At 38.9% G+C, this 12434-nt stretch overlaps 1 protein-coding gene across 4 annotated transcripts in view; it reads left to right on the plus strand.

Annotated features, from left to right (window-relative positions):
* The window catches only part of LOC121285533 (BRCA1 associated protein), a 73009-nt gene that overhangs the window by 31668 nt on the left and 28907 nt on the right, over positions 1-12434 (plus strand). For all 4 annotated transcript variants that reach the window (XM_041202065.1, XM_041202064.1, XM_041202063.1 and 1 more), the window contains exons 2-3: positions 2531-2695; positions 4642-4873. In XM_041202065.1, the coding sequence (XP_041057999.1) occupies positions 2539-2695; positions 4642-4873 (389 nt within the window). In that variant the 5' untranslated portion in view covers positions 2531-2538. The remainder of the gene's footprint in view (positions 1-2530; positions 2696-4641; positions 4874-12434) is intronic.

Consider the following 12434-nt stretch of genomic DNA (forward strand, 5'->3'; position numbering starts at 1 on the left):
AAAAGCCTCTTCACTGTTGGTGATACTGACTCCCTCTCTCCAAAAATGAAAATAAACACTGTCCTGATGTGGATCCAAAATTAATTCGTTTCATAGCCAATGGGCATTTTGGGAGATTTAAATTGTTCTAATCGAGGAGCAGTGCGATATAGTGATTTTATCACCATTATCACAGCGTTTTAACTCCTTCCCCTTTATCAAAGTCAATAATTAGGGTCTTCACAATTCTGCAGGACCCGAAGTCCACTTTCTACCATAAGATAATTTAGATTCTGACAGATATATCTCGATGCTGCAGAACATTAAGGTGAGCCTTGCTGAAAAAAAGAGACATGCTGTTGAGGCTTTTTGTCTAGCACTTATTAGGACAGATGCAAGAATGCCAATTTTTTTTTATATTCATCCGTGGGATGTGGGCTTTGCTGGCTGGGCATCCCTCATTGAGAAGGTGGTGGTGAGCTGCCTTCTTGAATCTTAAAGAGAACAACAGTTTATACTGCATGGGAAAAGGGTGCTGTGACCAATAAATATATATTATTGACTAATGCATGTTTATATATCTTAAAAATGAAACAGCAATTCAAATTTCTTTTTTAATTTGGGGGTTGTAAATGTACAGAATCTGACAAGGAAGAGGATATGAGAAGACTAAGATGGCAGAGAAAAGAGGCTGGAGTTGCAGTTATCCATCCATTGCAGCTAGATGACAACAGAGGGGTGGGTCAGTTCACCAGGAATATGAAAGCAATTACATCCCTATCAGAAGGCGGATAGTTTGTTTTTAGTTAACTAATACAACAGGCAAGGAGCAAATGTGCAAGACTTCCATAATAACTAAGAAACTTATTAGTAAACTCTTGATTGTGGAGTTATGTAGTGCTAGGGGCCCTGATTATAAGACAGTGTTTGCTGTGAACAAATACAAACAATGAATTAATCCAGAAATTCTGCTGAGCTAAGTACTGAGCCAATAAATAGCTCACTGTTAGCTATAATTTCCATCCATTTTAACTGAATGGATGATAAATTGTGCTTTTATACGCCCTGTGAAGAATGGATTAATGGAGCACCAGCAGCTTACTTTATAGGGTGGGAAGTGCAGATTTACCCTTCGATGTTCATAGTGTTCCATTGGTGACCCCTTATGTGGAAGTGCTGAACAGATGCCAGGTCCATTACTGCAGGCTTGTGCTACAGTCAGTGCCAAAGCTGTATTGATGACAACCTAAGCATAGATCACCTTTTGCTCTGACTGGTACAGGCTGTGCAATGGAAAGCCTCGAAATGAGAGCATGACCCTAAAATAAAATATAATCTGAGCCTCAAGATAAGTTTGCAGCTTTGAAATCATATCCAGGCAATTTTCTGGTTTGCTTTCCTTCAAAAGATACTGTGAAATTGAAGAAATTATTTTATATAACTGAAAAGAGACATATTGCCAAAGCTTTTCAGCACCCTTTTCTCCTGTCATATAAATTGTTGTGACTGTTTGAAATTTAGCATTCTTGTCTTTGTCCTGATGAGCGCAAGATGAAAAGATTCAGCAACATGTCTTTTTTTTTCCAGCAATATTCAAGCTCTGAACAACCAAGCAACTGATTTTATAGAGTTTTTGTGCTGTTACAGGTGTCTGGATACTGAAAGTTCACATCTTTTTGTTGGTGTGTAATGTTGACAATGCATTAAAATGTGTGACAACTTAGCAGCAAACACCTTAAGAATGAATTTGTGCTTGGTGACAAGGAAATGTGTAACTAGCATATACTGTGTCATCAACTGTTACCTCACCAGTTTTGCTTCTAGACTTTTGGAAAAGCATAATGGGTGCATGAAATTTTCATGCTATGCCCACTTGAATAATGAAAATCATCCAGCTGTTTAACTAAAAAAAATTCTTTCCAAATGTGAGTTGTATCTGGAGAAAGCATTTTGATTTGTGTGACACTCTGGTGATAGTGATAATGGAAGTAGTTTCAGGTGATGAATTAAAAGTATCACAAAGTATATTGCTGAAGTATGATATTTCTTCTGGAGTATTAGTACTGAAACGCTGAATAAACCTGGTGTCAAGATGCCTGCAATTTCTTGGTCAATTTGAGTGATTAAAGAAAATTGTAGTAATAAACAAAGTATTCCATGTTTTACAGTAGTTTTAAAAATAAACCTAAGAATTGCCAGGAAGTGGATTTATGTAAATGAGGTAACTACAAATTAGTAAGAGATCGTTTGATCTTGGCAGAACAGCTCCCCAAGTGCTGGAGATCTGGATCATGTGTTTCTTTAGGTTTACATGTTCCATCTGTTTAATGTACTTATTACAAACTTCTACCTTGTCATGTTTGCTGACTTGTATTGTATGGGGGTTATGCAGAAATTCACATCATGTGTCTTAGAATAATACTGCATGCTTTGCTTCGTGTTTTGTTTCAAGTATTATATACACTGTTTTCATAGTGAATAACAAATACGCAGGCACAAAAATCATCCTGCTGTAATAGCCTACGTTTCCCTTTGTCTTTTGCCTGTATAGCTGTCAATATGGCAGATGATGAGAGTAAAGAGAAGAAATCGCTCAGTTCAGCAAAGCTCTTGCTGGAGGGTAAAACAACTGGAGAAAAATCCACTATCTTGCATCAACACATTGGTCGTAGAGAGATGAGAGACATGGTAATTGAAACTATAACCTCCAACAAAGGTACAGTAACAGGATACTCTGTGAATTACAAAGGGTCATGCTAAGCAATTTGTTAGTATAGAGCAAAATGTAACCTTTTGTTAAGTATATTCACATTATAGGAATTTAAACTATTTTATGACTGCCTATTATTAAAATTAACAATCATAGCTGCAGTAATAGGGTAGCATACATGGTTTTACAGAAAGTGAGGCAATGCAACTTTGGTTTAACATCAGCTGTTCCAACCAGAGGCCAGATACCTTCCATAAAAGGGAAGAGACTGCTATTGTTGCCCTCCAGTGGTGGCAGAATTGAAGAGATCTAGGAGCAAATTGGTTGGTTACAGGTATTTTGGAAATGAAAGAAGGATGTAATGTTGCAGAAATTGATTATTTGTAAATGGTTGGGATTTAAACAGTTAACAGGAAGACAGAGCTAAAATTCAGTGTACCTGTCAGTTGCAGTGGCTCATGCTGGTCTATCTAATTTGTAGCCAAGTCCTGCCAACCAGTAAACTCTTGCGTTTAATCCCTGATCTGGGGTGAAGTAACTAATCTCGGCTAGTATGGCTGCATCAGTGCTTCGATTGATCTTAACGCTTCTACCTTCGGAAAGGGAAGATCAGCTATGAATGAATGCTTTTGGGAATGGAGGGAGAAATGTAAAATAAAATTCAGTGCTCTGTATGTTGACTTTGTTCTGCAGAATAACAACCTACTTCAAAAGCACTGAAGTAAATCTGAAACTTTCTCTGAACCCATAGTAACCTAATTGTGATTTTCTGAATTACAATTCAATGACTGACTGACTTTATTTTCATCTTCAATGAATGTAGTTTAAGGCATTTGTTTTCTCGTCAATCTTTCCCCTCACCTGTTCCAAAGGCATTACAAGATTGTCTTTCATTTATATATCACCACCTCTTGTCTCGTGAAATTCACAATGGATGATGTCAATTTTTGAGATTTCTGACCATGTAATCATGAGGGGACCCTTGGTAAGACCATAAGACGTAGGAGCGGAAGTAGGCCGTTCAGGCCATCGAGTCTGCTCCGCCATTCAATGAGATCATGGCTGATCTGATAATCCTCAACTCCACTTCCCTGCCTTTTCCCCATAACCCTTGCTTTCCTTACTGATTAAAAATCTGTCCATTGCAGTCTTCAATATACTTAACGACTCAGCCTCTACAGCTCTCTGCGGTAAAGAATTCCACAGATTCACTACCCTCTGAGCGAAGAAATTCCTCCTCATCTCTGTCTTAAATGGGTGAGTCCTTACTCTGAAATTATGTCCTCTGGCACTAGACTGTCCCACAAGGGGAAACAGCCTCTCAGCATCTACCCTGTCAAGCCCCCTAAGAATCTTATATGTTTCAATAAGGTCGCCTCTCATTTTGCTAAACTCCCAATGAGTACAGGCCCAACCTAGTCAACCTCTCATAAGAAAATCCCTCCATACCTGGAATCAACTGCCTCCAATGCCAGTATATCTTTCCTTGGATGTAGTTATGTTTAAAAATGCTACCATTGAACTAAACTTAAATTTCAGAGGGCTAAGTTCACAGGACAACAAAGCTGAAAGATTTACAGTTTGATCTAGATGGAGGATCTGAATCAAAGTGCTGTGAACGCAATCAAAGGTAGTTTTACATTCTAGTGATTATTCACATGTATTGCTAGTATAATTGATTTAAAAAGGCGCGAATGGTGGAAAAATTTCCCAGAATTTCAGATGCAACAGAAAATCTGTTGGCTTTTGGAGCTGGAAGAATCACCCAGAACTTAAATAATTCATAAATTTAGCTGACTCTACCACGATTGCTGACTTGCTTCTCATTGTCCATTAAACATCTGGAAGCCCTGTTCATCAAATCATTGTAGGATTATTCCATTAATTGCTAATGTGTTTTGTGATCTGGAGATTTTTGTGACCACCCTGATGTGAAATGCATGTCTTTACAGACAAAGGTACTGTGGAAAGTGTACTGAAATCTGAGCAAAAGACAACATATGGCACCGACCCTGTGGAGAAAGCAAGTACTGCTGATCCGAATGACAATAGTAAAGTGTGCAAGGATCAGAGTGGGAATACACCAGACTCGCCATCTAAACAGCTGCCTGACCAAATTTCTTTCTTTAGTGGGAATTCATCAGTTGAAGTGGTACATGGAATCATGCATCTCTACAAAACTGAGTGAGAAAGTGTTTTTAAACATGTTGCATCTTAGTGGTTGAAAAATCAATTTAATCTTAAAATTTGCTATAGGGTTTGTAGACTATAATTCTATCTTCTCCCAGCATTACCAGCACATTGTGCATGCCTGGGTGCGTATGCAAAAAACAGCATATCCACAAGCCACCCAGCAGGTGGCCTATGTTTATTCTTTTGCCCCCACAATAAATGAAGCGTTATCAGATTTCCATTCATCTTAGGTGACTTTCTTGCCTTAAAACTTTGGATTACTTTGGGAATGGAGCACTTGTCTTTGTATGGTCATTACCATACTTAGCAATACTTAAGCATATATCACTATTTCTTCATCAAACTCCTGGAGCTTCACATCTAACAGCATGCGGGAGCACCTTCACCACAGTCTGCAACGATTCAAGGAGGCAGCTTAACATCACTTCAAGGGCAGCTAGGGATGAGCAATGAATGCCAGCTTTGCCAATTACATCCCATGAATGAATTTTTAAAAAATAATTTTAACATTTTTTTTGTGCAAAGTATAGCGATAATATGTGTTTTGTTAATGCTACTTTGCAGTTGGAGGAAGTTTGCTCAATTCATACTGATAGCTTTATCATAGATGTAGTTTCCCTTCAATTTTACTCATTGCCTTTTTTTGCTCCATGCTGCTCAGTTGTTACGAAAATTCAGTATCGACTCATTTCCTTCAGCAGCATATCTTTTTCTTGAAGTAACAGCATTATGTTCACCAAATCATTCTGAAACTGTCCATTCATTTACTTAATATACTTTTGAGTAGTAGGTGCTCCTGTGACCACCCTGATGTCATTTTTTTTCACCCAATTGTGTGCCCTCCAGAAGGTGCTGACATTCACTAAGTTCCACTGTACATTCCTTCAGTGAGCTATGAATCATGATTTGACAATTTTGCTCCTAACTGATATCCACGCTTTCCTGCTTCCATCAGGTGTTACTGGATGGTGATCAGAAATAGGAACTTTTTTAACCCTCGCTTAGCTAGGACTGCTGTCACCCTTCGTCAGATGTCCCCGTGGAGATCAGTTAATTCAGTACAAGCCACAACAAACATTTGGACAAACAGCTTGGGTTTCGACTTTACCCAGTAGGCCACTGGGGAACTTAGTATATTTTATTTAAACAAGTTGGACTGCTTCAAAAACAGAAACAAGTTGAAAATGTGCAGCTGATTGATCAGCATTTGAAAGAAAGAAACAGCTTTCTCTTTCAGATGTTGGCTGCTGACCTGTGCTTTCCTGCATTTTTACACCAAAACTGAATTCAGGTTATTCCAAGAACACACTGAATTAAGAAATGTTCATTAGTGCTGTATATTATCCAAACTTTGGTTCCATATTGCTGTTCAGCAATATAAAATATATTCATTTTACAATGTAGTAGTTAAGTGGACACAATTGGAAAGCATCATCACATGAAGATGTAAAAGTGATACGAGAAGTTATGACTGGCCATTAAAAGACAAGGTCTAGATTCCCAATAACCTTTTGCATGTATTGTCAGTAGGTATTCTACTATTCTATGTTCTATTGGGGAAATTGCCCTTATGTCAACATTACATTGAAATTATATAATCAAAGCAGGCCATTTGGCCCAACTAGTTTATGCAGATGTTTATACTCCACATGAGATTCCTTCTGCCCTACTTCATCTAACCCTATCAGCAATAGCCTTCTAATGTGCTGTAATGTTGTGCATTAATCCCAATGCATCACCTTAAATTGCTCTCTCACCTACCACCTTCACCAAATAATGTATAACAAATTGAAAATAATGTGCATAGTGTTCTCTCCAATTTAACAGGATAATATCTATAGTTTTTAAAAAATACCTGAGTACCTTTTTGCAGTTTAAGAGTGCAGAAGTGTGAATATTTTGCGTGTCTGTCGTTACACCTTATTGAAGTTCTAGTGATGAAACCGCTTATGCTGGTGTGTTCCACGTTGCCGTTTTGTTTCAGCATCAGCTATTGCTTCTAATATTACATTGATTACACACTGTTTTGTAATTGAAGCTAACTAGGAACTTGTCTTGTCTGTGCTTGTTCTGTGACAGTATTCCTGGGATTGTTTCCTATTATGTTTGAGATTGTTGAGGTAAATAGTCTTTCAAAGCTGTTCATGTCCTGGATGGAATGTGTTGCCTTCAATAACATCACTGGAGGAAAAGCATGCAATGTGGGTTGGACGGTATGTCACTGCTAATGCACCCAATTTGGATAATTTCCCATCAGTCAGTCCAGATTTAAGGATATGCCTAAATAGATGAGTGTGTAACCCGTTTAATTAACACATTTAAACCAGATGCATGGCATTCCAATTTGCTTTTGGAATTTCTGTGCCCTTTATCCTACTTTTAGGCCAAAATAATTGAGTTTTAAGTAGTATAGCTGCTAAACAACAGTTTGCCAACGTTAATATACTGTGGCTGGAAAGTTACATGGGGCAGGTAATTAAAAATAGTGGCCTGAACTGGGGACAATGAAGGGATTAAAAAGAGGAATACTTCTGTGAAGAGGAAAGAGTGAATGTTGAGAGAGCTTTTGAGGAAATGATTTCCTATGGATTATAGGTAAATCCAAATATTTTTGTTCCTATAGGTTTTTTAAGTAAGAATTTATGAATTGTGAAGTTAGAATATGCAATTTTAATTAAAATTGAATATTTCCCAAGGGAAGGTGCCTTTGGAGCGCTCCTACAAATGTGTGGTTTAATGGAATAAAAACAGAAAATTTTGGAAATACTCAGTGGGTCAGGCAATACCTATGGAAAGAAAACAGAGTTAGTATTTTGGGGGATGACCATTTAGCTTCCCAGCATCCACATATTTGCGCTGTAGTGGATATCTGAAAGTAGTTTGTACAATTTTAAAATTGCTGCTCATATCCTCCATCTGCAGTTAGATACCAGTATGCTGAAACTCATCTATAGGTGGTAGTCTGAGGATGCCAATCTTCTGATGAATTGGACCCAATCTTGACTTTACTCTGTATTTCATGAAAAGTTGTGATCCTGAGAGTGAATATTACCTGAAGCTGAAAATGGAACGAGTCACGGGAGTAAACATTTCATAACTGGAGGCACCAATTTGCATTATTGGTGAAGTAAGTTTCAGTTCACGTGCACTAAAAGATGAGAATAAATGCACTGCTTTTCATAAGTATGTGAATCATTTAATAGCAATGGTTTTACTGCATGGTATATTCTTTAATTAGTTCCATGTACTTGAAGTCAGTTGCCATTTGATTTTTGTCCAGCTTTGAAATGCTGCTTTAAGCAGAAGTTGTATGTAGGTTTTTTATTTGAACAAGTTAACATTTTTCTCAGACTTTCTATTGTAACTGTATCTATGGACTTGCGCTTGAACTGAATGCCTGACTCTTCGCAGTGCAGGAAGTGCTTACAAGATGACCTCCCTGAGACCCTTTTCGCCTTGATTTTTGCATCAGGGAGTTTGTCTTGTTGGAGGCAGATGTGTTTCTAATTGTTGAATTTTCATTTGCATTGTATAATGTTCAAACTTTGTAGCTTCATACAACTCTCTTCTCCCCTTCCCATCACTCCTCAAATTCTTCATTAGGAATATAGAGCAAGCCTAGGTCATCCTTTCTGTTGAGAACATCAATATTTCTTGTTGATCAGTTTGCCAGGTCACTCGCTTGCATGATGTGGGCAGAGACCTTTGCCAAAATTACTGAGTTTCATGAACCTTTTCCTGTATAGGAATGGTGCAAGTGCAGCCTTAGATCTAATCTCATTTGAACATTGGTTTTTCAATTGAGTGTCCAGCGCTGTAGTGTTATGTTCCCTATAAATATTACCCAGCACCTTCTGTTCTATTTCCTCAATCTAAGTGACAGCTACCCAATGGAAAACCATGTTATTACATAAAATATAAGATTAAAAGAAGTAGGAGCAGGCGTAGGCCTGTTTCACCATTCGAAAAGATCGTCGTTGATCTGATTGTGGCCCTAATTCCATTTTCCTGTCTGCCCCCCATAACCCCCAACTCCCTTGTTGATCAAAAACCTATCTAACTTAGCCTTGAATATACTCAATGACCCAGCCTCCATTGCTCTCTGTGGAAGAGAATTCCAAAGACTTATGACCCTTAGAGAAGAAATTCCTCTTCCACTCGGTCTTAAATGAGATACCCCTTATTTTTAAACTGTGCCCTCTAGTTCTAGACTCCCCTGCCAGAGGAAACATCCTCTCAGCATCTATCCTGTCAAGCCCCCTCAGAATCTTATGTTCAATAAAGTCACCTCTTATTCTTCTAAACTCCAAGGAATATAGCCTAACCTGCTCAATTTTCCTCCATAAGACAATCCCTTCACCCCAGGGATCCGCTTAGTGAGCCTTCCCTAAACTGCTTCCAATTCAAGTATATGCCCCAAGTAAGGAAACCAAAACTGTACACCTTACTCTAGGTGTTGTCTCACTAATGCCACTATACACCAATTTACAGTTGTAGTAGAACTTCCCTACTTTTATCTCCATCCCCCTTGCAATAAAAGCCATGATTCTATTTGCCTTCCTAATTACTTATTGTACCCTCCTGCTAACTTTTGTGATTCATATACAAGGATACCAGATTCCTCTGTTTGACAATATTAGTAGGAGTGACAACTGCAAAGTCCTTGTGGAGACAACGTCCCATCTTCACATCAAGGATACTCTCCATCATGGCACTGATTTGTGGCACTGCCACTCTGCTAAATGGGGTAGGTTTCAAACAGATCTAACAGCTCAACCATCAGCAGCGGCAGAATTATACTCAACCACAATCTGTAACCTCATGGTCCGGCATATTCCCCACTCTACCATTACCACCAAGCCAAGGGATCAACCCTGGTTCAATGAAGAGTGTAGGAGGGCATGCCAGGAGCAGCGCCTGGCATACTTAAAAATAAGATGTCACCCTGGCGAAGCTGCAACACAGGACTACTTGCATGCCAAACAACATAAGCAGCAAGTGATAGAGCTAAGCGATTCCACAACCAAAGGATCAGATCTGCAGTCCTGCCACTTCCAGGCGTGAATGGTTTTTGTCATCCATGCTGGTTTGTAAAGTTTTCACGATCTTCTAGGCTACCTTGGAAAAAATATTCTGTTGGAAATGATAAAGGGACTTGTAAGAAAGGTAAGGCGATAATCATGGATGATTTTCATCTACATATAGATTGGACAAATCAGAATTTAAAGCATGAGAGAAAATCAGCACGAAATATAAAAAGGCAGTAAAAGCTTCTTGCAGTATATAAAAAGGAAGAGAGTGAACTCCCTTGACGTACTAGTTGAAAAATCTGATGGGGTTCTCCACCATGGTCTACTGCAAGCCTACCTTCACTGGTCAACATACGTGTTGAGATTCTTACAGTTCTACACACTAAAGATTGATCTTATCGGCAACTTTGTAAGCAGGGCCTGAGTCATTTGCTCACCATACAAGCTTGATGTTGAAATAGGGTGCATCACAAGCATCCTGTGGGATAATGGCTACCCTGATCTGATCATTTCGTGGTGTATATCATGCAAACTCATGAACGGCTGTCACTTTCTACCCTGAAAAGTGCCCAGTCTACCTCAAGATTTCCCTGGAAGGGCAAAATATCTCAAAAAATTGAGCAAAAAGTGAAACTATCTGTTTCCCGCTGCTACTATGTAATAGCACCATGAGTGGTGTTCACCACTAATAGGGTGCTGCCGTCAAGCCAAAAAGACGTTCTGCCTATCACACAAATGAATCGTGTGGTATATGAATTTCAGTGTCAGTCTGATGCTAGTTATGTCCGCCGTATGTCCCAAAGACTGGCTGATCATTTCAAACAGCGTGTTGCAGCTGCTGTTTGCGATGGGCAAGGCACAGGCTGTGCCTAACCAGCCCTTGCTTTGCAAAACTCAAAACAGTGTCCAACATTAGATGCGATTCCGCAATTAGACACAGTTTGCTAAATAATCCTCAGTGTGCTAAGAATTACGCTAACAACCAGTTTAAGATTGTCAGTCAGGCTCACAGTGTGGCACATTTGCGTGTACTAGAAGCTAAATATATTAATATACAGGGCCCTGTTCTTTGCAGACAGAACATGTATATACATTGCGCCTGTTTCAGCTAAACAAAATAAGTGACTCATTTCTCAAGGCAATGCCCTGACCAATCGGTTTAATTTCAAACAAGGCTTGGCAGTAAACTGTCAGTCACCATCAATTGGTGCATTCTCCATGGCGATCCCTCTACTAATCAGAGTCTGCTTGCCAACCAATCAGCACAATCTTCTCATCATACAGTAAAAATTATTGTTTTCCACTTATATTGATATTCTTGCCAAGTGTCCTGATCAGTGCAAGGCGAAAAGCTTTGACATCTCTTTTTCTTCAGCAATACTCAAATTCTGTACTACCAAATAACTATTTGTAATCCAGAGATTATCATCTTTGTGCTTCTGCTTTTTATTTTAGTCCCTAGCTGCTCATACTACCTCAGCAGAATCTTTCTTAGTCCTCCTTATATCATCGGTACCCTCGACAATTGGATCCTTCCCATCCCACCTGACCAGTTCCTCTCCAACCCCAAGAAGATGTCCTTAACCCTGGCACTGGACAGGTAACACAGCCTTCGGGACTCACTCTCTGCTGCAGAGACCAGTAGCTATCGCTCTAGCTATACTGTCCCCTACTGCAACTACATTCCTTTGTACTCCTCCTGCTTGAATGGCTTCCTGCACCACAGTGCTGTCAGTTTGTTCATCCACCCCACCCCCGCACACCCCTGCAGTCCCTGCTCTTGTCCACACAATTTGAAAGAACTTTGAACAAGTTGGACAATTGAATGGGCTGAGGCTAACTAATTAAACCATAAATTTAATGCAATTCTTATATCTCCCCAGTACTAGTTTAATCTCCTTTCCAGGTTTAGAATCCCCTTGTGAATCTCCTGGAGTATGCAAAACCGATTTTGAAAATCTACACTATAACTTGTAGTGATCGTATACTGTTGTTTTGTAGAAGAATTTTATTTTTGCCACTTGCTATTTCTAGGCAGCTTCTCTATGAAACATGGAATAACTTGTACCTTTTGTATGTAGTGAGGAAGAGACAAATTGGGGAAACAAAGCAAGTAACAAAAATAGGAAAAGGAATGCAATAGTCAAGATTAAAATGAGGCAGCAAATGCTGAAAACCTGAAATAAAAAAGGAAATGCTCATAACACAACGTCTATTAGCATCTGTAAAGTGATGAGTATAATACAATATTTTGAGTAGAGATGTCAGAGTAAGTAGTGAGCATATGAACCCCACCCCCTTATTATTTCCCTTTAAAGTTCTTGTTTAGTGTTTATAGCATTTTCTGTTACAGTATTTCAAAAGTGCATTAAACAAGAGAATAGAAAGAAAAGTGGGACAAAAATAGTAAAAAGAAAGCAGAATAAGTACTTTATTTGCTGCAATAGAAACAGAAAATGCTGGAAAAACTCAGGAGGTCTGGCAGCATCTGTCAGGAGAAAAACAGAGTTAACGTTTCGAGT

The sequence above is a fragment of the Carcharodon carcharias genome, chromosome 13 (genome assembly GCF_017639515.1).
Source record: "Carcharodon carcharias isolate sCarCar2 chromosome 13, sCarCar2.pri, whole genome shotgun sequence".
In the NCBI taxonomy this organism is placed as follows: domain Eukaryota; kingdom Metazoa; phylum Chordata; class Chondrichthyes; order Lamniformes; family Lamnidae; genus Carcharodon; species Carcharodon carcharias.